The sequence below is a fragment of the Salvelinus fontinalis genome, chromosome 5, assembly GCF_029448725.1.
Source record: "Salvelinus fontinalis isolate EN_2023a chromosome 5, ASM2944872v1, whole genome shotgun sequence".
Classification (NCBI taxonomy): domain Eukaryota; kingdom Metazoa; phylum Chordata; class Actinopteri; order Salmoniformes; family Salmonidae; genus Salvelinus; species Salvelinus fontinalis.
Window position 1 is genome coordinate 38,836,456 of NC_074669.1, and position 27,376 is coordinate 38,863,831.

Sequence of the window (27,376 nt, forward strand, 5' to 3'; positions counted from 1 at the left end):
GGGACGTTCTTGGCTGATGATGGGTTCTTTGGACAATCTAACAAACAAGGGTGGCCGCCCAACTAGACGGTAAGCAAGTTCTTACAATAGTTGAAATGTATGGATTGCTTCAGAGATCCTGTCTCAGCGAGAGGAGCGCCACGTAAGTCTCTCTTTCAAATTTCCTAAAATGAAACCAGTAAATACAAAAGAACTTTTAAATTCAATGAATTTGCATGTATGTGTAATTTGGGGAATTGTATTAAATATAAATGCATGTGCATGTATAGAGAATGAGTGAATAGGTGCTGTGAACTTTGCTTGTGTTAGATGTAGAGTGGGCATGCATGTGCTCGCTCAGATCAGACCGTTCGAATGTGTAGCTTAAATGATGCGGTTGTTTGCGCATCTGGCTGAGATGGCTGGCTATAATGTGGGACAGCCCATACGGTAAAAACAGATAATGTAGGTAGAAAATCTTGTGATACCTCTTCAATAAAATTAGTAGAAGGAATGCTTGGACAGGTTACTTATGAATAACGGCTCTAAAGATAACAGGGAACTGCATGAATAAGTAGTTAGAAAGCCACGATACCGCTCGTTAAAAAAGGAACATTTTTAAAGAGGTCTGATTGGGTGGATATTTAGTAAATAAATACTTCATGGATACCGCCTCAGAACGGGGGACTGTACGGATGAATATTTAGAAGGCAGGAAAAACGTTAGCCCGATTGTGCGGCGTTCAACTGCAAAAGTAGCTTATAAATATTAGGTTGTAGGAAAACGTTAGCCCGATTGTGCGGCGTTCAACTGCAAAAGTAGCTTATAAATATTAGGTTGTAGAAAAAACGTTTGCCCGATTGTGCGGCGTTCAACTGCAAAAGTAGTTAATACGGTCGAAACATAAATCAGTAGTTAAATAAATATTTCATGGTTAACGCTCTGAAAGGAGGACTGTACGGATGAATATTTAGGACGTTTGCCCGATTGTGCGGCGTTCAAATGCAAAAGAAATCCTGCGAATAAAAAACCGCTCTGTCTAGCTAACAGGGTTTTGTAATTCAGTAGGTCACGCCACAATACTAATCAAATAAAAGAAGAAAATATCAGTATTGGGGGTTGGGTAGGATATGAAGACAAGCTGATCCGATTAGACAGTAGTCTCTCGTCATATCGTAGAAATCCTATTAGCCTAGGCTTATGTTGAACAAAGGGATTAAGTCAATAAAGAAAGAACTGAGTTGTTTTGAGGTAAAAACAAAAGGATGAATGATAATGTTGTAAGAAATGAGTAGATCTGTGTAGAGATAGAACATTAGGAAGAAAGAAAGGACAGGTTGGGTTGTGTGTGTGTGTCTGTGGTAGGAAGAGGCATGCGCAAGCCTCTCTGATAGTTAACTGAGTGTAATTTGAGAAGGAGAGTGCAGTTAACTGCTATTAGGCAGATGGAATGAAATTAAGGAACATCGAAGTAAAATAAGTTATAATCAAGGATAAAAACACTGATGTGATAAAGTAATAAGCGACCATAGTAGAATACTAAAAAAGGTGTTAAAATAAATAACCATAAAGATAATAAAAGAGGATTAAACCAAATAGTGTGTAACAAGACAGAAAGTAGAATCGTCGATAAATTGAAATTGTACTATAAAGTTAAAAACGAATTTAGGTTAGTTAAGATAAATAGTGATAAATAGTGAAATTCAGGACAGATTAAGGATTCACGAACGGTGTAACAAAGGAAGAGGAAAAAAGAGGCCGTCGATCACTCTGTACCCACAGAGACTGCGGTCTAAAAATAGCCTGAAGGACAGAGACCAAAATATGAGAGGTTTGTTTCACTAAAACCGTGAATCGGGAATTAAACAGTAAAATGGGATAAAAGACAATGAAATAATAAGAATATAGATAAGAGGTAAGAAAGTATAGACAAAATAAATTAATAAAGGTAAACGTAAGACGTTAGATAGAGATCGTAAAGGAGCGGGCAGTGGACTGGTGTGACTCAGTTGGTAGAGCATGGTGCTTGCAACACCAGGGTTGAGGGTTAAATTCCCATGGGGGACCAGGATGAATATGTATGAACTTTCCAATTTGTAAGTCGCTCTGGATAAGAGCATTTGCTAAATGACTTAAATGTAATGTAAATGTAATCATAAAATTGATTAGAATTATAAAATGAATAAATAATAATATCTGTAATGGGAAAAACACAGTGATATTTGAAGTATTGTATTAGAATAAGACATTAAGTCATCTGTAGTATTCAGAAATAATGTCTGTACTATATAGAGCTTGGTTTGAGAAGAGAAATTAAGTGATGTGACAAATGCATTTTTAATTGGAAAGGGGATTCGCTCTACCTTGGAAAAATAGTAAATAAAAGGTGTATAATACATGGGAGTATTTAGGAAAAATACAATAATTAGTGGCATGACAACAAAATGACTGTTTCCATAGAATAGGGAGAGAAGGACACTATTACCTGATGAACAGGATAAATAGGACAAGGGAATTAAACAGTCACATGGGACCAAAATGTGAAGCTCGATTTGCAGGCGTTCTGATGTCAACATTCTATCATCAGAAAATACATTGCGATGGGGTTGTGTGTGTGGTTCCTCTAATCCTCGCAGACGTGCGGGTGATTGGCAGAACTATTGACAAGATCTAAGAACCAATAAGAAAATAGCTCTCTGTTCTGGATATAGGTATATCGGTTATGGGAAAATTAGTGTAATGTGACATTAGAACTTAGTGCGGTAGCAGGAAATGCCGCTATACAAGAGTTTATATCCTTGTCAAAATGACAGACAACTAATTGGTTTGAGGTTAGTGAGAATGGAATTTTTACTTGGCGGTGTGTAGTCTCTGAGGGAACAATGAGTGTTTCATAGAGATTGCAGTTTATATGTGGTCAAGAAGAAGTATTAGATCACGTTTGACTTGACATCTAGTAAAGTAACGATGGAATTTTAATTGTTAGACATTCTATACCACAATTCTCTGGAACTGTTAAAGACGCTTTAGAATAAAATCTATGGATAAGTAAAATTATTGGTTTGCTGACTAAAAGGTAACGTTGTGAATATTAACGATATGTACACTTTCTTTTCCAGAAAGAATAAGGAAAAAAAAAAAAAAGGGGGTTTCAATCTTCTCTGGTCAACAATGTCATTGGAGACTAATTAACTGCTTTCCACAGTAATTAAAGTCAGCCGCTTTAAAAATAAAAATATCTGGATAAGGCTAAAACATGGAGTTCTGGATGAGTGAGTCCAGTTCGTTTGCTATTATTAGCTTATGGTTCACTAGTGAGTACACCATGTACTGGGAATGAATATGCATTAGTAGATATATTGGAAGGGTTTTTTCCAATTCAGTTTCAAATTGGGTATGCAAAAGGATGAACATGTTTTTGAAAAATGTATTTAAGTTGCTCCTAAAGAAAGGGGGAGTGGAAACATATTAATGGTGTCAAAATGCCCTGAATCCTAGGAATTTCCTGTGAAAGACTGATCACCTTTTACTAGAAATTGTTGGAACAGGTGGGATTTACTTATAAAATGTTTAAGACACCAGACTCTATTCAAACTGTATAATTACTTTGAAAATCTATTATGTCTCTGGGAAAATTATGAAGAGTTGTACCCTTAAATTGAATAAGTTATTCGAATAGGTTTATTTTAATTTTAATTTTTGATATAACATGGGTTCATGGGTAAAACTATCAGTTCCTTGGGGTTATGGTCTTTGGGGAAATACACAAATGTGTTTTGTTCATTATGCATATAAAAAGTGTTGAAAGTTATTCCAACGGGTTTATTGGAGTGTGGGTTTGTGAGGGTTTTTGTTGATAAATACATCATTTGTAATTCATCTGAGAGAACACTGGTGGAATAAGGGAGTTATCATAAGAAGGTGACGTCAGAATGCTTTAAGGCATGGGAGAGAATATTACCACAAGTGGGTGTGGAGATCAAACCCACCCTAACCGACTGAACAGTGAGGGACAACTGTGTCTGATGACCTGTGAACTGTATCTAAAAAAGACATGCTGAAATGACATTATATTTGTTGGGAGAATAATGACTTAAAGTTATTGGGGTACTGATTTTTTATTATCAGGCCATTCATGAGAGAAACTGAGACAAAAGGGCTATTGGAAAATAGATAATACTGGTATTTAAAGTGTTTAGTATAAATGTTCATTATTAAAGGGATGTTGTGTATTGAATAGATAAGGTCAAATTTGAGTTAAAGTAAACACTAAGGACTGTTATCCTGAATATTGGGTTGGAAAATGTATTTAAGAAATAACTGTTTAGTTATTTAGATATAGAACTGTTTAAATTTAATAGGCCTAGGGAAGCTCTGGAAACTAATCCTGAGACAAGGTGGTTGACAAAACTTACAGAATATTAGATTAAAGTTTTTTATTTTTTATTTTTTTTGTTTTATAATGTCATTGGAATTGGAATGATAAAATCTAATGTTTAATTGAATAAAAAGATAGTATGTTGTGCGATGATACCCAAGAATGAAGAAGAAAGAGACCAATAATAACAGGGGCATAGAATGAAACAGATGGACGTTTTTCTCCAGGTTTAATTACATTACGAATAGTGGAAATTTATTGCAAATGTGTAATTATTATAAAAAAAAATTATTATTTTTTTTTTTTTTTCTCTTTTTCTCGTTTGGTCAATTTATTTTTGTTTTGAGGAACATAAGGTTGTGTATATGTTCCTGAGGAGGGACTGATTGATATAAATGATATATAAATTGACTTAAGGATGTATTAAACAATGGCTGCTATGGGTTAGGGGACTCATAAATGAAGGTAATGGTAGTGAATGGGTGTTATTTGTAGAAACTATGTATAATAATAGAGATAATTCACAGAAAAGGAAAGACAGCTGACTGTGTAAAATATAGGGAAAATTCTAAAGTAAATAGAACAATTCACATATCTAAAGATATGGTAAAAAGAATAAGTGGTGGCATTTTGAACACTAGAGCAAAAGTTTAAGAAACTTATGACTTAGTTTTGTGAGGATTGGATATTCTTCCAACTGGAAGACACTTGACTGAGTACATGTTATTTTACAGCAGTTGCCGTAGGGACCATCATTTAACTATCATTATGAATATTTCTGTGGCAGGAGGCCAGGTATTTGAGGCAGAATGGTTACATAGGGCTGTTATTAAAAATTAAGATTTAGTGATCTTGCTAATGTTGTCAGGAAATAACCCATGTGTAAGTGTGTATGTCCTCAGGAAAAAACAGCCAGAAATGGAAGGGCTTGGGCTGCATTCTGGAGACTGAGTGTACATCAAGATACACCAGGCTGGTGGTATACTTCTTACAACACTGCAGTGGTAAAGTTCTTCTTGTCTCTCTTTGGTGGGTGCATAAGTCTCACGAGAAATAAGGTCCAGCTGAATAATGGGTGAGCTTGAAAACACCATGACAGAGGATGTGGAATCAGAGAGAGAAAGAGAGAGAGACTAGATTCCACTATAGACATACTGGGTTGAGTTTGGAGGCTACTTGTTTTATTTTTAATACATCATGTGAAAGAGAATGGATGATAGGATATTATACTCTAAACAAACATGTTAAAGGGATTGATATGAAAGCATATACAGTGTTGAATTAATTCAAGAAGAGAGAATGTTAATTGTAGGTTATGCACATGATTATCAGTTGAAATGGAGTAGATGGGAAACTAAGTAAAAATGACATGATTTGGGAACACCTCTCAGAACCTGGGGCCGAAAGGGGAAGACTGGGTGGAAGCATGAGGAAGCTTTTTAGGGCTTTTATTTTTGTGGAGTCCAGCAGAAAAGTATCCTGGAGGCATAGAGTCAGGTAAAGAGAGAGTGGGAATTGTCATGGTCTCAGATTTCAGTTTGCATGAATATATTTATGCATAACACATAACATTGTCAATGCTGTTATGTTTTGTCTGTTGTTTTCCAAGTCTTATGTTTAGGAAACCAGAAGGAGAGGGGTTCGCCAGCTTCAGCTGGAATGTCTGTTTGTTGTGTGATGAGTGATGGAAGTAAGAGGATGTATGGTGCAATCATAGAACAGAGGCCATAAGTCTCTAAGTATGAATGCTTCACAGAAAGTAGGCAGAAACCTGAACCAGGATGAGAGGTTCTGCGTCTGATGATCCAAGGGGACCAGAAGGACCTCTCCCAGTGATACCAGGAGATCTAGTCCACGTTGGAGGGATCCGGAGGAAGTGGGATCAACCGAGGAGAGATGGACCCTATGAGGTGGCCAAAGCAACAAGAACGGCCGTCCAAGTGAAAAGAAGCCAGACGTGGTACCATCTGAACCACTGCAGCTGAGTCCTAACAGAGAGAAGGATACAACCACATAGAGATGAGGACACAGAGGATGCTGATTCACCAGGAGGGAGCCTGGAGGAACCAGGAGCAGCGGAAACGATTGAGACGCCAGGGAGGAGCCAAGAAAACAGCAAATTAAGTGAAAGTCAAAATATGACACGTGCACCGACTAATGCACCCAGAAGAGGAGAAGAGGCCTCACAAGGAACAGAATAAGAACGTTTCTTTCCTAAAATTGAAAGCCTTCCAGATGGAAGCTAAGTCCGGCCTGAGGAGGGAGCCTCAGGTGAAGAAAGAGGAGGAAAAGTCCCGCAAGCTGAAGAAAATGGGGATTACCCTACAATTGACTTTTAAACTTTTGAATGGCCTCCTTTACAGACAATTGATGTTAGAACAACAAAAGAATAATGACATTGACATAACAGAAGTAACAGTGAATGCTAGTATAGAAACAACAGACTAATGCACAATCAAGATGTATTGTGGGAGCAGGAAGAGAAGAATGGAATCAGCCGAACAATCCAAAAAGACTGACAAGGTTTGAATCTCTGTTCCACCTCAATTTATAACAGAAGTAGGAGAACTGAAGTCTATCTCAATCATAAGGATCAAACCCTTATCGGAGATTGCACTCTGTGGATGGACATATCACCAAACAAAGGGACAAGTCGTTTGGGATCCGAAAGGATGTGACCTGACATTAATCAAAGAAAAAGACGAGAGGGTGCTCATCATGAATCAGATTGAACCAGTTGAAGGTGAAGAATTAATAGTTGAAATAACAAGAACAACAGTGACCGAAGGGAGTAGCACCACTGTCATTAAGATTGATCCTACCCCTGCACATGAACAGGAAGAACCTGTGACAACAACAAGGGTGGCGGCTGCTGTGACAACCACAGTAGCTATCACTAGATGACATCGACTGCCCTTACCAAGCAGACCACCGTGCCAACAAAGCAACCTGAGACATCAGTCAGAGTTTTTACTGATATTTGAAACTTTCTGATAAACTCTAATGATCTACCTCAAGATAAGAACATTGAAAAAGCAACAGAATTAGATATATCAGAATTAGAACCACTCAAGGACACCACATGAGAAGAAGTAGTGAAGAAGGAGTGATACGAATGGGCTAAGTATATGGCAAACAGACACAGAATGGACAATTGTATTTTGTGAAGAAAATCACCTTTGTCTGATCTTTTAATAGTCTCTGAACCAGCATCATGTAAAAACTGTGTAAGTTGGGAAAAATGACTATTGTACCAATAGAAAGTATTCTTTCCCTTGTGTGACATAAAATGTAGGATTGTTCTGGTTAAGGACTAGGGGAAAAATGATGTTGAATGAGACCATGCTGGGAGACAATGATTGTGCTGCCTATAACATTAGAACTGAATTAAATGTACCTCAATTAGGCAGAGGTACCGTGGTTAAATTAAAATATGAATGTTTTTACAGACATCACACCGAAGGAATTGATGTAGGAAACACCACTGTAGAAGTGATACTATTTGGGTGTTGGAGAATGTGGGAGTTTGTAAAAGTAATGATAAAGGGTTGATTATGAATAGAAAAGGGTTGTGTGGTCACATAACTCAGGTTGCGCCATCTCTTACTATGTTGAAAAATCAAGACAGAGGTATTGCTGATAGTTTCTGGATGTGTGGAAAAAACTAACTGTTGAATGTATTGCCTGATGGATGGATTGGTCCTTGTGCCTTAGTTAGAGCAATTAAATAGGTTACTATTATTGAATCACTCCATGATGACTATGTTTAACCTAGAGTTAAAGTGGTTTATGATAAGGATCCTGAGGTATACCTTAATGCAATTGGACTGCTTAGAGGTCTACCTAGGGATTTCAAGGCCAGAGATGAGGTTAAATCAGGATTTGAATCTATATTTCTGTGGATAATACCAAATAAGAACTTAAAGTGGGGATTCATGTTTGCTAGGATGACCATCATGTTGGGAGGAGGGTTGTTGGCTTTGGGTATTGCATTTTGTTGTGTTATACCCCTGGTAAAGTCAATTGTGGTTTAGACAACAGTTAAATAGATGTCTGTAAGGAGAGATGACCCTCCTGTGGTGATTGATCCTGTACCGGGAAGCCCAGGCAATTATACCAATAAGTATGGAAAGCCTTGCAATGCAGTTGGAGGACCTCTTGACTGCCCCTTTGGTAAACCTAACTGTCTCTATGAAGTGATTGGGGGGGGTGGTCATGCGTGTCACGATTTTCGTAAGGATGGTTTCCATGTATATGTTAAATTACCCAGTTCAGATTAATGTTTACTCATACATGTCCACAAAAAGTGTAATTTGCGTCACAATTTCAAGTGGTGTACAAAAATTCATGAGGATGGTCATTATCATCACCTAGAACCTTTTTTCTGTCAAAGTGTCAAAGAGGAGATTGTCTTATATGTAAGGATGAGGACTGTGGTCTTATGTAAAGGGGTTTTAGCATATCTATTTTGCCTAATGCTTTGTGTTCTTTGTAACCTCAGGCAGGGATTCATACTACATGCTCATTGCTTCATCAAAATATAATGGTTGATTATTAGTATTTTTTATTTTAACTAGATCTTTCATTCCTATTTTATGTTATTAATTGGAGATGTTTGGTCTAGTTGGGTTTTGTAAGAATATTATGTTTCAATTGGATCTTTTCTTCCTGTCTGTGTTTATGTATTGGAGATGTTTGGTACAAGTGATTTGTAAGCTTTATTTTGATAATGTTTTAGTCAATTGTTGGTATTGATATCTACTCTCTATATGTCATTTTTAATATGGTTTTTGAGGTTATTTACCCTCAAGAGGAGGGATTATGTAGGAGTAAGTGACATATGTAGGTAGATATCACACTATTAAACAATAGATAGGTAAATAGTATAAGAAGGCAGATGTGAGTGTGTTTGCCATTCTGGTAAATACAGGAAACCAAAGATTAGCAGATGGTGTAGTAGTAACATAATATACATGGATAACATAGAAATATAAAAGATAGCTGAACATTGGAGTAACGAGCCACATGTTGACATAGATCATGAGACCGTGGTAATGGAAATCTACTGGGGGACGTTCTGACCCTCTGACCCTTGTAGATTCTCCATTGTGTTGACAGATTGCTCAGACATGTTGGTGCCAGGGTGCTTTGACACATTAGATTTATAGTCTATTCATTCCACTAAAGAAAAACATACATACCAGAGAAATATGCCTATAAGCAATTGGATACCCTAGGGATAGCGGGGACAGAACAAAGAGTGCATTTATTTAGTGGTGAGGGGAAGGACACAGAGTATGTTGACACTAAGATAGAGGGTCTGACCACTATTGTAATTTAACTGAAAGCAGATGATGAGCTTTAGTATGTGTGAACAAGCAGGAAGCCTGAACTAAAAAGATAATGGCACAAAGAATAGGGGAAGTATGCTTATTTGCATATGGGGTGGACTCATATGCTATTTGGGTATAAAGAGCGAACTAGTGCTCTGGGAGTGTGTGGGTTCCGCGGTGTGTGTTCCGCGGGGTGTGTGTTCCGCGGGGTGTGTTCCGCGGGGTGTGTTCCGCGGGGACATGCCAGTTGGCTGTACAATTGTAATAAAGAGCATGATTGAATTTACAAGTTCTGATAAAGCGTTATATTTTTGAGATGATTTTCCACGACAAGCCCTGAGTGTAGTGTGTAGTGCGCTTTAGAGCCCTGAGTGTAGTGTGTAGTGTAGTGTGCTTTAGAGCCCTGAGTGTAGTGTGTAGTGTAGTGCGCTTTAGAGCCCTGAGTGTAGTGTGTAGTGTAGTGCGCTTTAGAGCCCTGAGTGTAGTGTATAGTGCGCTTTAGAGCCCTGAGTGTAGTGTGTAGTGTAGTGTGCTTTAGAGCCCTGAGTGTAGTGTGTAGTGTAGTGCGCTTTAGAGCCCTGAGTGTAGTGTGTAGAGTAGTGCGCTTTAGAGCCCTGAGTGTAGTGTGTAGAGTAGTGTGCTTTAGAGCCCTGAGTGTAGTGTGTAGTGCACTTTAGAGCCCTGAGTGTAGTGTGTAGTGCACTTTAGAGCCCTGAGTGTAGTGTGTAGAGTAGTGTGCTTTAGAGCCCTGAGTGTAGTGTGTAGTGCACTTTAGAGCCCTGAGTGTAGTGTGTAGAGTAGTGCGCTTTAGAGCCCTGAGTGTAGTGTGTGGAGTAGTGCACTTTAGAGCCCTGAGTGTAGTGTGTAGTGCGCTTTAGAGCCCTGAGTGTAGTGTGTAGTGTAGTGCACTTTAGAGCCCTGAGTGTAGTGTGTAGTGCACTTTAGAGCCCTGAGTGTAGTGTGTAGTGTAGTGCACTTTAGAGCCCTGAGTGTAGTGTGTAGTGCACTTTAGAGCCCTGAGTGTAGTGTGTAGTGCACTTTAGAGCCCTGAGTGTAGTGTGTAGTGCGCTTTAGAGCCCTGAGTGTAGTGCGCTTTAGAGCCCTGAGTGTAGTGTGCTTTAGAGCCCTGAGTGTAGTGTGTAGTGCACTTTAGAGCCCTGAGTGTAGTGTGTAGTGCGCTTTAGAGCCCTGAGTGTAGTGTGTGGAGTAGTGTGCTTTAGAGCCCTGAGTGTAGTGTGTGGAGTAGTGTGCTTTAAAGCCCTGAGTGTAGTGTGTGGAGTAGTGCACTTTAGAGCCCTGAGTGTAGTGTGTAGTGCCCTTTAGAGCCCTGAGTGTAGTGTGTGGAGTAGTGTGCTTTAGAGCCCTGAGTGTAGTGTGTAGTGTAGTGTGCTTTAGAGCCCTGAGTGTAGTGTGTAGTGTAGTGTGCTTTAGAGCCCTGAGTGTAGTGTGTAGTGTAGTGTGTGGTGTAGTGTGTAGTGTAGTGCGCTTTAGAGCCCTGAGTGTAGTGTGTAGTGCGCTTTAGAGCCCTGAGTGTAGTGTGTAGTGTAGTGTGTGGTGTAGTGTGTAGTGCACTTTAGAGCCCTGAGTGTAGTGTGTAGTGCGCTTTAGAGCCCTGAGTGTAGTGTGTAGTGCACTTTAGAGCCCTGGGTGTAGTGTGTAGTGCGCTTTAGAGCCCTGAGTGTAGTGTGTAGTGCGCTTTAGAGCCCTGAGTGGAGTGTGTAGTGCGCTTTAGAGCCCTGAGTGTAGTGTGTAGTGCACTTTAGAGCCCTGGGTGTAGTGTGTAGTGCACTTTAGAGCCCTGAGTGTAGTGTGTAGTGCGCTTTAGAGCCCTGAGTGTAGTGTGTAGTGTAGTGTGCTTTAGAGCCCTGAGTGTAGTGTGTAGTGTAGTGTGTGGTGTAGTGTGTAGTGTGCTTTAGAGCCCTGAGTGTAGTGTGTAGTGCGCTTTAGAGCCCTGGGTGTAGTGTGTAGTGCGCTTTAGAGCCCTGAGTGGAGTGTGTAGTGCGCTTTAGAGCCCTGAGTGTAGTGTGTAGTGCACTTTAGAGCCCTGGGTGTAGTGTGTAGTGCACTTTAGAGCCCTGAGTGTAGTGTGTAGTGCCCTTTAGAGCCCTGAGTGTAGTGTGTAGTGTAGTGTGTGGTGTAGTGTAGTGTGTAGCGCGCTTTAGAGCCCTGAGTGTAGTGTGAAGTGCACTTTAGAGCCCTGAGTGTGTAGAGTAGTGCCCTTTAGAGCCCTGAGTGTAGTGTGTAGAGTAGTGCACTTTAGAGCCCTGAGTGTAGTGTGTAGAGTAGTGCACTTTAGAGCCCTGAGTGTAGTGTGTAGTGCACTTTAGAGCCCTGAGTGTAGTGTGTAGTGCCCTTTAGAGCCCTGAGTGTAGTGTGTAGTGTAGTGTGTGGTGTAGTGTGTAGTGTAGTGTGTAGCGCGCTTTAGAGCCCTGAGTGTAGTGTGTAGTGCCCTTTAGAGCCCTGAGTGTAGAGTAGTGCGCTTTAGAGCCCTGAGTGTAGTGTGTAGAGTAGTGCACTTTAGAGCCCTGAGTGTAGTGTATAGTGCGCTTTAGACCCTGAGTGTAGTGTATAGTGCACTTTAGAGCCCTGAGTGTAGAGTAGTGTGCTTTAGAGCCCTGAGTGTAGTGTGTAGTGTAGTGTGCTTTAGAGCCCTGAGTGTAGTGTAGTGCACTTTAGAGCCCTGAGTGTAGTGTGTAGTGCACTTTAGAGCCCTGAGTGTAGTGTGTAGTGTAGTGCACTTTAGAGCCCTGAGTGTAGTGTGTAGTGCCCTTTAGAGCCCTGAGTGTAGTGTGTAGTGTAGTGTGCTTTAGAGCCCTGAGTGTAGTGTAGTGTGTAGTGTGTAGTGTGTAGTGTAGTGTAGTGTGTAGTGTAGTGTGTAGTGTGTAGTGTGAAGATGGGGTTCCCTCCCACCTGATCTCTAGCTGTTTTATAGTCCCAGCCATCTGATTGGTCTTCTCCTCTAGGCGACTGATGACCTCACTCTTCTGCTTGGCGCTCACCTCCGAGCTCTGTGGACGGCCAGGGTTGGGAGCAAGTACACTTCAATTCACTTAACTGAAATTCCAATACCTGCGAGTTCGTGTCGGTCTTTGTAAGAAATACTAATACATTTCTAAAAGAGCCTCTCTCACACCCAAGGCGCTCCGTGTACCTGGGACTTCTGCGCCAGCTGCAGGTTGAGGGTCCGCAGATCATCTAGCTGCTGTCGGAGCTCCACCAGAGCATCCTGTTTCTCACACATATCCGTCTCTAACATCTTCATAGACAGCTCCATTTCCTGCTTCATACCAATCTGAACCTCCAACTCCTTCTCTACATCCTGGAGGGAGAGAGAGGGATGAATGAGGGAGAGGGGGGGACGGAGGAAGGACAGATGAATGAGGGAGAGGGGGAGACGGAGGAAGGACAGATGAGGAGAGAGAGGGGGGGGACGGAGGAAGGACAGATGAAGAGAGAGGGGGGGGGACGGAGGAAGGACAGATGATTGAGGGAGAGGGGGAGACGGAGGAAGGACAGATGATTGAGGGAGAGGGGGGGGGACGGAGGAAGGACAGATAAATGAGGGAGAGGGGGAGACGGAGGAAGGACAGATGAATGAGGGAGAGGGGGAGACGGAGGAAGGACAGATGAATGAGGGAGAGGGGGGGACGGAGGGAGGACAGATGAATGAGGGAGAGGGGGAGACGGAGGGAGGACAGATGAGGAGAGAGGGGGGGACGGAGGAAGGACAGATGAATGAGGGAGAGGGGGGGGACGGAGGTAGGACAGATGAATGAGGGAGAGGGGGGGACGGAGGTAGGACAGATGAATGAGGGAGAGGGGGGGACGGAGGAAGGACAGATGAATGAGGGAGAGGGGGGGACGGAGGAAGGACAGATGAATGAGGGAGAGGGGGGGACGGAGGAAGGACAGATGAATGAGGGAGAGGGGGGGGACGGAGGTAGGACAGATGAATGAGGGAGAGGGGGGGACGGAGGAAGGACAGATGAATGAGGGAGAGGGGGAGACGGAGGGAGGACAGATGATTGAGGGAGAGGGGGGGGGGACGGAGGAAGGACAGATAAATGAGGGAGAGGGGGAGACGGAGGAAGGACAGATGAATGAGGGAGAGGGGGAGACGGAGGAAGGACAGATGAATGAGGGAGAGGGGGAGACGGAGGAAGGACAGATGATTGAGGGAGAGGGGGGGGGGACGGAGGTAGGACAGATGAATGAGGGAGAGGGGGGGACGGAGGAAGGACAGATGAATGAGGGAGAGGGGGGGACGGAGGAAGGACAGATGAATGAGGGAGAGGGGGAGACGGAGGGAGGACAGATGAATGAGGGAGAGGGGGAGACGGAGGGAGGACAGATGAGGAGAGGGGGGGGGACGGAGGAAGGACAGATGAATGAGGGAGAGGGGGGGACGGAGGAAGGACAGATGAATGAGGGAGAGGGGGAGACGGAGGTAGGACAGATGAATGAGGGAGAGGGGGAGACGGAGGGAGGACAGATGAATGAGGGAGAGGGGGGGGACGGAGGGAGGACAGATGAGGAGAGAGGGGGGGACGGAGGAAGGACAGATGAATGAGGGAGAGGGGGGGACGGAGGAAGGACAGAGGATGGAGGGAGGGGGGGGGGGAAGGACAGATGAATGAGGAAGAGGGGGAGACGGAGGAAGGACAGATGAATGAGGGAGATGGGGGGGACGGAGGAAGGACAGAGGATGGAGGGAACATCTGATCCATGTCAGGAATAAAAGGGCAAACAGAGAGAGAAACTGACCAATCGTAGCAGAGTTTCCTCCTTAAGTTGTTTGCGCGCCTCCCCCAGCACCTGGCCGTCCGCCAAGCCGTCCCCTGACCGCGACGCCTGGACATCATGGAGCACATTACACAACGCAATTATTACACCCTACATATCACAGTTATAACGCTTTATAAAAAGACACGTCGCACATTCACCCTCCATACGGCCAAGTACACCCTACTACAACATACAGCCAAGTACACCCTACTACAACATACAGCCAAGTACACCCTACATACAGCCAAGTACACCCTACTACAACATACAGCCAAGTACACCCTACATACAGCCAAGTACACCCTACTACAACATACAGCCAAGTACACCCTACATACAGCCAAGTACACCCTACTACAACATACAGCCAAGTACACCCTACTACAACATACAGCCAAGTACACCCTACTACAACATACAGCCAAGTACACCCTACTACAACATACAGCCAAGTACACCCTACTACAACATACAGCCAAGTACACCCTACATACAGCCAAGTACACCCTACTACAACATACAGCCAAGTACACCCTACATACAGCCAAGTACACCCTACTACAACATACAGCCAAGTACACCCTACATACAACATACAGCCAAGTACACCCTACTACAACATACAGCCAAGTACACCCTACTACAACATACAGCCAAGTACACCCTACATACAGCCAAGTACACCCTACATACAACATACAGCCAAGTACACCCTACTACAACATACAGCCAAGTACACCCTACATACAGCCAAGTACACCCTACATACAACATACAGCCAAGTACACCCTACTACAACATACAGCCAAGTGCACCCTACTACAACATACAGCCAAGTACACCCTACTACAACATACAGCCAAGTACACCCTACTACAACATACAGCCAAGTACACCCTACATACAACATACAGCCAAGTACACCCTACATACAGCCAAGTACACCCTACTACAACATACAGCCAAGTACACCCTACTACAACATACAGCCAAGTACACCCTACATACAGCCAAGTACACCCTACATACAGCCAAGTACACCCTACATACAGCCAAGTACACCCTACTACAACATACAGCCAAGTACACCCTACTACAACATACAGCCAAGTACACCCTACTACAACATACAGCCAAGTACACCCTACATACAACATACAGCCAAGTACACCCTACTACAACATACAGCCAAGTACACCCTACTACAACATACAGCCAAGTACACCCTACTACAACATACAGCCAAGTACACCCTACATACAACATACAGCCAAGTACACCCTACTACAACATACAGCCAAGTACACCCTACTACAACATACAGCCAAGTGCACCCTACTACAACATACAGCCAAGTACACCCTACTACAACATACAGCCAAGTACACCCTACATACAGCCAAGTACACCCTACTACAACATACAGCCAAGTACACCCTACTACAACATACAGCCAAGTACACCCTACTACAACATACAGCCAAGTACACCCTACTACAACATACAGCCAAGTACACCCTACTACAACATACAGCCAAGTACACCCTACATACAGCCAAGTGCACCCTACTACAACATACAGCCAAGTACAACCTACTACAACATACAGCCAAGTACACCCTACATACAACATACAGCCAAGTACACCCTACATACAGCCAAGTACACCCTACTACAACATACAGCCAAGTACACCCTACTACAACATACAGCCAAGTACACCCTACTACAACATACAGCCAAGTACACCCTACTACAACATACAGCCAAGTACACCCTACTACAACATACAGCCAAGTACACCCTACATACAACATACAGCCAAGTACACCCTACTACAACATACAGCCAAGTACACCCTACATACAACATACAGCCAAGTACACCCTACTACAACATACAGCCAAGTACACCCTACTACAACATACAGCCAAGTACACCCTACTACAACATACAGCCAAGTACACCCTACTACAACATACAGCCAAGTGCACCCTACATACAGCCAAGTACACCCTACTACAACATACAGCCAAGTGCACCCTACTACAACATACAGCCAAGTACACCCTACTACAACATACAGCCAAGTACACCCTACTACAACATACAGCCAAGTGCACCCTACATACAGCCAAGTACACCCTACTACAACATACAGCCAAGTACACCCTACTACAACATACAGCCAAGTACACCCTACTACAACATACAGCCAAGTACACCCTACTACAACATACAGCCAAGTACACCCTACTACAACATACAGCCAAGTACACCCTACTACAACATACAGCCAAGTACACCCTACTACAACATACAGCCAAGTCCACCCTACATACAACATACAGCCAAGTACACCCTACTACAACATACAGCCAAGTACACCCTACTACAACATACAGCCAAGTACACCCTACTACAACATACAGCCAAGTACACCCTACTACAACATACAGCCAAGTACACCCTACTACAACATACAGCCAAGTACACCCTACTACAACATACAGCCAAGTACACCCTACTACAACATACAGCCAAGTACACCCTACTACAACATACAGCCAAGTACACCCTACTACAACATACAGCCAAGTACACCCTACTACAACATACAGCCAAGTACACCCTACTACAACATACAGCCAAGTACACCCTACATACAACATACAGCCAAGTACACCCTACATACAGCCAAGTACACCCTACTACAACATACAGCCAAGTACACCCTACTACAACATACAGCCAAGTACACCCTACATACAACATACAGCCAAGTACACCCTACATACAGCCAAGTACACCCTACTACAACATACGGCCAAGTACACCCTACTACAACATACAGCCAAGTACACCCTACATACAGCCAAGTACACCCTACTACAACATACAGCCAAGTACACCCTACTACAACATACAGCCAAGTACACCCTACATACAGCCAAGTACACCCTACATACAACATACAGCCAAGTACACCCTACATACAACATACAGCCAAGTACACCCTACATACAGCCAAGTACACCCTACTACAACATACAGCCAAGTACACCCTACATACAGCCAAGTACACCCTACATACAACATACAGCCAAGTACACCCTACATACAACATACAGCCAAGTACACCCTACATACAACATACAGCCAAGTACACCCTACATACAACATACAGCCAAGTACACCCTACATACAACATACAGCCAAGTACACCCTACTACAACATACAGCCAAGTACACCCTACTACAACATACAGCCAAGTACACCCTACATACAACATACAGCCAAGTACACCCTACTACAACATACAGCCAAGTACACCCTACATACAGCCAAGTACACCCTACTACAACATACAGCCAAGTACACCCTACTACAACATACAGCCAAGTACACCCTACATACAGCCAAGTACACCCTACTACAACATACAGCCAAGTACACCCTACTACAACATACAGCCAAGTACACCCTACTACAACATACAGCCAAGTACACCCTACTACAACATACAGCCAAGTACACCCTACTACAACATACAGCCAAGTACACCCTACTACAACATACAGCCAAGTACACCCTACTACAACATACAGCCAAGTACACCCTACTACAACATACAGCCAAGTACACCCTACTACAACATACAGCCAAGTACACCCTACTACAACATACAGCCAAGTACACCCTACTACAACATACAGCCAAGTACACCCTACATACAACATACAGCCAAGTACACCCTACATACAGCCAAGTACACCCTACATACAGCCAAGTACACCCTACTACAACATACAGCCAAGTACACCCTACTACAACATACAGCCAAGTACACCCTACTACAACATACAGCCAAGTACACCCTACATACAACATACAGCCAAGTACACCCTACATACAGCCAAGTACACCCTACTACAACATACGGCCAAGTACACCCTACTACAACATACAGCCAAGTACACCCTACATACAGCCAAGTACACCCTACTACAACATACAGCCAAGTACACCCTACTACAACATACAGCCAAGTACACCCTACATACAGCCAAGTACACCCTACATACAACATACAGCCAAGTACACCCTACATACAACATACAGCCAAGTACACCCTACATACAGCCAAGTGCACCCTACATACAACATACAGCCAAGTACACCCTACATACAGCCAAGTACACCCTACTACAACATACAGCCAAGTACACCCTACATACAGCCAAGTACACCCTACATACAACATACAGCCAAGTACACCCTACTACAACATACAGCCAAGTACACCCTACATACAGCCAAGTACACCCTACATACAGCCAAGTACACCCTACTACAACATACGGCCAAGTACACCCTACTACAACATACAGCCAAGTACACCCTACTACAACATACAGCCAAGTACACCCTACTACAACATACAGCCAAGTACACCCTACATACAGCCAAGTACACCCTACTACAACATACAGCCAAGTACACCCTACTACAACATACAGCCAAGTACACCCTACTACAACATACAGCCAAGTACACCCTACATAAAAACATGTTTGAGGTGTGGACAACCTTGCGACTGGACTCCAGCTGGTAGGAACTCTCCTCCTTGACTCGTTCTACGTCCTCTTGTAGGGTGATGATCCTGTTGTTGGCTACTGCAAGCTGGACAGACACCAGGTTACAAATATTACTAATGTTGTCTACTGCAAGCTGGACAGACACCAGGTTACAAATATTACTAATGTTGTCTACTGCAAGCTGGACAGACACCAGGTTACAAATATTACTAATGTTGTCTACTGCAAGCTGGACAGACACCAGGATACAAATATACATTGCTAATGTTGTCTACTGCAAGCTGGACAGACACCAGGATACATACATTACTAATGTTGTCTACTGCAAGCTGGACAGACACCAGGATACATACATTACTAATGTTGTCTACTGCAAGCTGGACAGACACCAGGATACATACATTGCTAATGTTGTCTACTGCAAGCTGGACAGACACCACAGCAGTGGGATTTTAGCACCTGTCAGCCCCATAGTGTGGTGGCAGATGGTAGAAATGAGAAGGTGGTAGAAACTAACCACCTCTTCAGTGAGCTTGGTGTTGGACTTCTCCATGGTATCCACTTTGACCTGCAGGCTGTTGACTGAAGCACTCAGGTGTCTGTTGAGCTCCTCAACATAGTTCTTCTGGTCCAGGATGGCTGCGATCTGGCCATCCCTGGTGGGGGAGACAAGAGGGTGAAATAGAAAATATGTGGTAAGCAGCAAACACCTCGTTGAAACACGCAGAAACTAACAGACCGAGGCTCTCACTAGGGCCCTGTCTCCTTCCAGAGGGATGTTTAGAACGAGGCTCTCACTAGGGCCCTGTCTCCTTCCAGAGGGATGTTTAGAACGAGGCTCTCACTAGGGCCGTGTCTCCTTCCAGAGGGATGTTTAGACCGAGGCTCTCACTAGGGCCCTGTCTCCTTCCAGAGGGATGTTTAGAACGAGGCTCTCACTAGGGCCGTGTCTCCTTCCAGAGGGATGTTTAGACCGAGGCTCTCACTAGGGCCCTGTCTCCTTCCAGAGGGATGTTTAGACCGAGGCTCTCACTAGGGCCGCGTCTCCTTCCAGAGGGATGTTTAGACCGAGGCTCTCACTAGGGCCGCGTCTCCTTCCAGAGGGATGTTTAGACCGAGGCTCTCACTAGGGCCGTGTCTCCTTCCAGAGGGATGTTTAGACCGAGGCTCTCACTAGGGCCCTGTCTCCTTCCAGAGGGATGTTTAGACCGAGGCTCTCACTAGGGCCGCGTCTCCTTCCAGAGGGATGTTTAGACCGAGGCTCTCACTAGGGCCCTGTCTCCTTCCAGAGGGATGTTTAGACCGAGGCTCTCACTAGGGCCCTGTCTCCTTCCAGAGGGATGTTTAGACCGAGGCTCTCACTAGGGCCCTGTCTCCTTCCAGAGGGATGTTTAGACCGAGGCTCTCACTAGGGCCCTGTCTCCTTCCAGAGGGATGTTTAGACCGAGGCTCTCACTAGGGCCCTGTCTCCTTCCAGAGGGATGTTTAGACCGAGGCTCTCACTAGGGCCCTGTCTCCTTCCAGAGGGATGTTTAGACCGAGGCTCTCACTAGGGCCCTGTCTCCTTCCAGAGGGATGTTTAGACCGAGGCTCTCACTAGGGCCCTGTCTCCTTCCAGAGGGATGTTTCCTCAAGGTAAGGAGAGGAGGAACTCACCCTTCTACCGTCTTGCTGCTGTGACCCCCGTCCTTAAGATACATGGAGAAGTCGATCACCCCGACCTGGAAACAGGAAACAGGAAACAGACACTGGTATTAAGACTTCAGTTAGGAAGAGAAACACAGGATCAAGGTTCTGCAGTTGAAAACTAGCTGTCTGGATCAATCCGACACATTTATAAAAGATGTGGACTGATGTGGATTGTCCCGGTCAAATAAAGGTAATACAGCGGCTTTGGAAACTATTCAGACCCCTTAGAATTTTTCCACATTTTATTATGTTACAGCCTTATTTATTTATTTTCTTCTGCAATCTACACACAATACCCCATAATGACAAAGTGAAAACAGGTTTTTAGAAATACCTGATTCACATAAGTATTCAGACTCTTTGCTATGAGACTCGAATTTGAGCTCAGGTGCATCCTGTTTCCATTGATCATCCCTTGAGATGTTTCTACAACTTGATTGGAGTCCACCTGTGGTAAATTCAATTGATTGGACATGATTTGGAAAGGCACACACCTGTCTATATAAGATCCCACAGTTGACAGTGGATGTCAGAGCAAAAACCGAGCCATGAGGTTGAAGGAATTGTCCGTAGAGCTCAGAGACAGGATTGTGTCGAGGCACAGATCTGGGGAAGGGTACCAAAACATTTCTGCAGCATTGAAGGTCCCCAAGAACACAGTGGCCTCCATCATTCTTAAATGGAAGAAGATTGGAACCACCAAGACTCTTCCTAGAGCTGGCCGCCCGGCCAAACTGAGCAATTGGGGGAGAAGGGCCTTGGTCAAGGAGGTGACCAAGAACCAGATGGTCACTCTGACAGAGCTCCAGAGTTCCTCTGTGGAGATGGGAGAACCTTCCAGAAGGACAACCATCTCTGCAGCACTTCACCAATTAGGCCTTTATGGTAGAGTGACCAGACGGAAGCCATTCCTCAGTAAAAAGGCACATGACAGCCCTGCTTGGAGTTTGCCTTAAAGGCCCCGAAAGGACTCTCAGACCATGAGAAACAAGAGACATGGATTGTGTATGTGTGCCATTCAGAGGGTGAAAGGGCAAGACAAAACATGTAAGTGCCTTTGAACGGGGTATGGTAGTAGGTGCCAGGCGTAACGGTTTGTGTCAAGAACTGCAACGCTGCTGGGTTTTTCACCCTCAACAGTTTCCTGTGTTTATCAAGAATGGTCCGCCACACAAAAGGACATCCAGCCAACTGGACACAACTGTGGGAAGCATTGGAGTCAACATGGACCAGGATCCCTGTGGAACGCTTTGGACACCTTGTAGAGTCCATGACCCGACGAATTGAGGCTGTTCTAAGGGGGGGGAGCAACTCAATATTAGGATGGTGTACTTGTATAGTACTGTATTCTGTGTATATACTACACTGTAAATATATAGTGTATTGTATTCTGTGTACAGACTACACTGTAAATGTATAGTGTATTGTATTCTGTGTACAGACTACACTGTAAATGTATAGTGTATTGTATTCTGTGTACAGACTACACTGTAAATGTATAGTGTACTGTAACTACACTAAATATACCATGTACTGTAACTACACTGTACATACATAGTGTACTGTTTCTACACTGTAAGTATATAGTGTACAGACTACACTAAATATACAGTGTACTGTATTCCATGTACAGACTACACTAAATATACAGTGTACTGTATTCTGTGTAAAGACAATACTGTAAATATATAGTGTAAAACATCAACCTGTGAGTCCAGGTCTTCTCCCTTCATACAGAGGTTGGCATCGATGACGTTCAACCCAACCAGCAGTCCGGCGATCACGGCTCCCTCCTCCTCCATCATGAGAGCGTTGGCCTCGTAGAACTCACTGTTAACACACACACACACACACACCATTGGCCTCGTAGAACTCACTGTTAACACACACACACCATTGGCCTCGTAGAACTCACTGTTAACACACACACACACACACACACACACACCATTGGCCTCGTAGAACTCACTGTTAACACACACACACACACACACACCATTGGCCTCGTAGAACTCACTGTTAACACACACACACACACACACACACACCATTGGCCTCGTAGAACTCACTGTTAACACACACACACACACACACACACACACCATTGGCCTCATTAAACAACACTTAACACACACACACCCCCCATTGGCCTCATTAAACAACTCACTGTTAACACACACACACACCATTGGCCTCATTAAACAACACACCCCCCCCCCATTGGCCTCATTAAACAACACTTAACACACACACACACCATTGGCCTCATTATACAACACACACACACACCATTGGCCTCATTATACAACACACACACACACACACCATTGGCCTCATTATACAACACACACCATTGGCCTCATTATACAACACACACACACACACCATTGGCCTCATTATACAACACACACACACACACACCATTGGCCTCATTATACAACACACACCATTGGCCTCATTATACAACACACACCATTGGCCTCATTATACAACACACACCATTGGCCTCATTATACAACACACACCATTGGCCTCATTATACAACACACACCATTGGCCTCATTATACAACACACACCATTGGCCTCATTATACAACACACACCATTGGCCTCATTATACAACACACCCCATTGGCCTCATTATACAACACACACACACACACCCCATTGGCCTCATTATACAACACACACACACACACACACACCATTGGCCTCATTATACAACACACACACACACACACCATTGGCCTCATTATACAACACACACACACACACACACCATTGGCCTCATTATACAACACACACACACACCATTGGCCTCATTATACAACACACACACACACCATTGGCCTCATTATACAACACACACACACCATTGGCCTCATTATACAACACACACACACACCATTGGCCTCATTATACAACACACACCATTGGCCTCATTATACAACACACACCATTGGCCTCATTAAACAACACACACCATTGGCCTCATTATACAACACACACCATTGGCCTCATTATACAACACACACACCTGAGCAGGTCCTTCCTGTTGATGATGGTCTTCATGTAGTCTGACAGCTTCTTCTGCATCAGGGCCAATCGCAGCCAGGCCCGCCCTCTTCCTAACGGGGTTCTGGTGAGTGACAGAGATTTACACCAATCAGATCACACACTGTGCATTAGCCGTGGTAAAAACGCATAGAATCGCAGGACATTTGCTTCAAAAGAGAAAGAAATTCTCAGCTCAATGTAAACATTTGTAGAATTGTATCTCTACGCCACCAATATACAGTTCAAGTCGTATAGTTTACATCCACTTAGGTTGGAGTCATTAAAACTCGTTTTTCAACCACTCCACATATTTCTTGTTAACAAACTATAGTTTTGGCAAGTCTGTTGTGTCATGCACAAAGTAGATGTCCTAAGTCATTTTTCCAACAATTGTTTACAGACAGATTATTTCACTTATAATTCACTGTATCACAATTCCAGTGGGTCAGAAGTTTACATGCACTAAGGTGACTGTGCCTTTAAACAGCTTGGAAAATTCCAGAAGATGATGTCATGGCTTTGGAAGCTTCTGATAGGCTAATTGACATCATTTGAGTCAATTGGAGGTGTACCTGTGGATGTATTTCAAGGCCTACCTTCAAACTCAGTGCCTCTTTGCTTGACATCATGGGAAAACCAAAAGAAATCAGCCACGAACTCAGAAAAAAAATGATAGACCTCCACAAGTCTGGTTCATCCTTGGGAGCAATTTCCAAACGCCTGAAGGTACCACATTCATCTGTACAAACAATAGTACGCAAGTATAAATACCATGGGACCACGCAGCCGTCATACCACTCAGGAAGGAGACGTGTCCAGACTACGGTTTGCAACTGCACATGGGGACAAGGATCGTACTTTTTGGAGAAATGTCCTCTGGTCTGATGAAACAAAAATAGAACTGTTTAGCCATAATGACCATCGTTATGTTTGGAGGAAAAAGGGGGAGGCTTGCAAGCCGAAGAACACCATCCCAACCGTGAAGCACAGGGGTGGCAGCATCATGTTGTGGGGGTGCTTTGCTGCAGGAGGGACTGGGGCACTTCACATAATAGATGACATCATGAGGTAAGGAAAATTATGTGGATATATTGAAGCAACATCTCAAGACATCAGTCAGGAAGTTAAATCTTGGTCGCAAATGGGTCTTCCAAATGGACAATGACCCCAAGCATACTTCCAAAGTTGTGACAAAATGGCTTCAGGACAACAACGTCAAGGTATTGGAGTGGCCATCACAAAGCCCTGTGTGTGCGAGCAAAGAGGCCTACAAACCTGACTCAGTTACACCAGCTGTCAGGAGGAATGGGCCAAAATTAACCCCACTTATTGTGGGAAGCTTGTGGAAGGCTACCCCATAACATTTGACTCAAGTTAAACAATTTAAAGGCATTGCTACCAAATACTAATTGTGTATATTTACTTCTGACCCACTGGGAATGTGATGAAAGAAAATAAAAGCTGAAATAAAATAATTCTCTCTACTATAGGGAGACGCTCATGACATTATAGGGAGACGCTCATGACATTATAGGGAGACGCTCTACTATCATGACATTATAGGGAGACGCTCATGACATTATAGGGAGACGCTCTACTATCATGACATTATAGGGAGACGCTCATGACATTATAGGGAGACGCTCATGACATTATAGGGAGACGCTCATGACATTATAGTGAGACGCTCATGACATTATAGGGAGACGCTCATGACATTATAGGGAGACGCTCATGACATTATAGGGAGACGCTCATGACATTATAGGGAGACGCTCATGACATTATAGGGAGACGCTCATGACATTATAGGGAGACGCTCATGACATTATAGGGAGACGCTCATGACATTATAGGGAGACGCTCATGACATTATAGGGAGACGCTCATGACATTATAGGGAGACGCTCATGACATTATAGGGAGACGCTCTACTATCATGACATTATAGGGAGACGCTCTACTATCATGACATTATAGGGAGACGCTCTACTATCATGACATTATAGGGAGACGCTCTACTATCATGACATTATAGGGAGACGCTCTACTATCATGACATTATAGGGAGACGCTCTACTATCATGACATTATAGGGAGACGCTCTACTATCATGACATTATAGGGAGACGCTCTACTATCATGACATTATAGGGAGACGCTCTACTATCATGACATTATAGGGAGACGCTCTACTATCATGACATTATAGGGAGACGCTCTACTATCATGACATTATAGGGAGACGCTCTACTATCATGACATTATAGGGAGACGCTCTACTATCATGACATTATAGGGAGACGCTCTACTATCATGACATTATAAGGAGACGCTCTACTACCACGACATTATAGGGAGACGCTCTACTATCATGACATTAGTCAGTCAGTCGAAGGTCTTACTTGAGTCCTGGCAGGTCTTTGACGCTGGCAGTGATCTCTCCAGCCTCAGGGGTGAGTTTCTCCACCAGCTCCAAGGCCCCCCAGAAAGACTTGTTCTGCCCCAGGAACGTCTTCTTGGCTGAGGGAGGGGGGGGGGGGGGGGGGGGGGGTTCGGTAGAGGAAGGGGGTTTGAGGACAAGCAGATGACGGGTGTTAGGCAGGTCTGGGTTAAGACCAAGAAAGCTGTAGTTTCCTTTTTTACGCTTAAAACCCTCTGGCGTAAACTGGGAACTCTTCTTCTAATTTGCCTAAATGTACAAAACCAATAGCTTGTAGTGGTCACATTCATACATTGCCTTCAGTAAGTATTCATACCCCTTGACTTGTTGCAAATTTTTGTTGTGTTACAGACGGAATTCAAAATTGATTAAATTTTTATTTATATATTTTTTAATCGTCACCCATCTACACACAATACTCCATCATAAAGTGAAAACATGGTTAGACAGTTTCTCAAATTTATTGAAAACTGAAACAGAAATATCTAATTTACATAAGTATTCACACCCCTGAGTCAACACATGTTAGAATAACTTTGGGCAGTGATTACAGCTGTGAGTCTTTCTGGGTAATTCTCTAAGAGCTTTGCACACCTGGATTGTACAATATTTGCACATTATTCTTTTTTCAATTCTTTAACCTCTGACAAATTGGTTGTTGATTATGATAGACAGCCATTTTCAAGTCTTGCCATACATTTTCAAGGCAATTTAAGTCAAAACTTGTAACTAGGCCACTCAGGAACATTCAACATCGTCATGGTAAGCAACTCCAGTGTAGATTTGGCCTTGTGTTTTAGGTTATTGTCCTGCTGTAGGTGAATTCATCTCCCAGTGTCTGTTGGAAAGCAGACTGAACTAGGTTTTCCTCTAGGATTTTCCCTGTGCTTAGCTCTATTCCGTTTCTTTGTATCCTAAAGAATTCCCTTGTCTTTGCTGATGACAAGCATACTGGATAAGAGCGTCTGCTAAATGACTTAAATGTAAATGTAATGTAATGTACCCATAACATGATGCAGCCACCACCATGCTTGAAAATATGAAGTGGTACTCAGTAATGTGTTGTGTTGGATTTGCCCCAAACATAACACTTTGTATTCAGGACATAAAGTT

At 43.5% G+C, this 27,376-nt stretch overlaps 1 protein-coding gene across 6 annotated transcripts in view; it reads right to left on the minus strand.

The window, feature by feature from the left end:
- Nucleotides 1-27,376, minus strand: part of LOC129855561 (protein RUFY3-like) — an 86,930-nt gene that overhangs the window by 33,054 nt on the left and 26,500 nt on the right. For 3 of the 6 annotated variants that reach the window (XM_055923354.1, XM_055923350.1, XM_055923352.1), the window contains exons 3-11: nt 26,226-26,343; nt 23,801-23,902; nt 22,470-22,593; nt 20,731-20,795; nt 19,592-19,730; nt 19,067-19,159; nt 14,455-14,541; nt 12,842-13,009; nt 12,601-12,698 (exon numbers count right to left, since the gene is read on the minus strand). In XM_055923354.1, coding sequence (XP_055779329.1) covers nt 12,601-12,698; nt 12,842-13,009; nt 14,455-14,541; nt 19,067-19,159; nt 19,592-19,730; nt 20,731-20,795; nt 22,470-22,593; nt 23,801-23,902; nt 26,226-26,343 — 994 coding nt within the window. The remainder of the gene's footprint in view (nt 1-12,600; nt 12,699-12,841; nt 13,010-14,454; nt 14,542-19,066; nt 19,160-19,591; nt 19,731-20,730; nt 20,796-22,469; nt 22,594-23,800; nt 23,903-26,225; nt 26,344-27,376) is intronic. The other 3 variants (XM_055923351.1, XM_055923353.1, XM_055923356.1) reach the window with 1 other exon arrangement.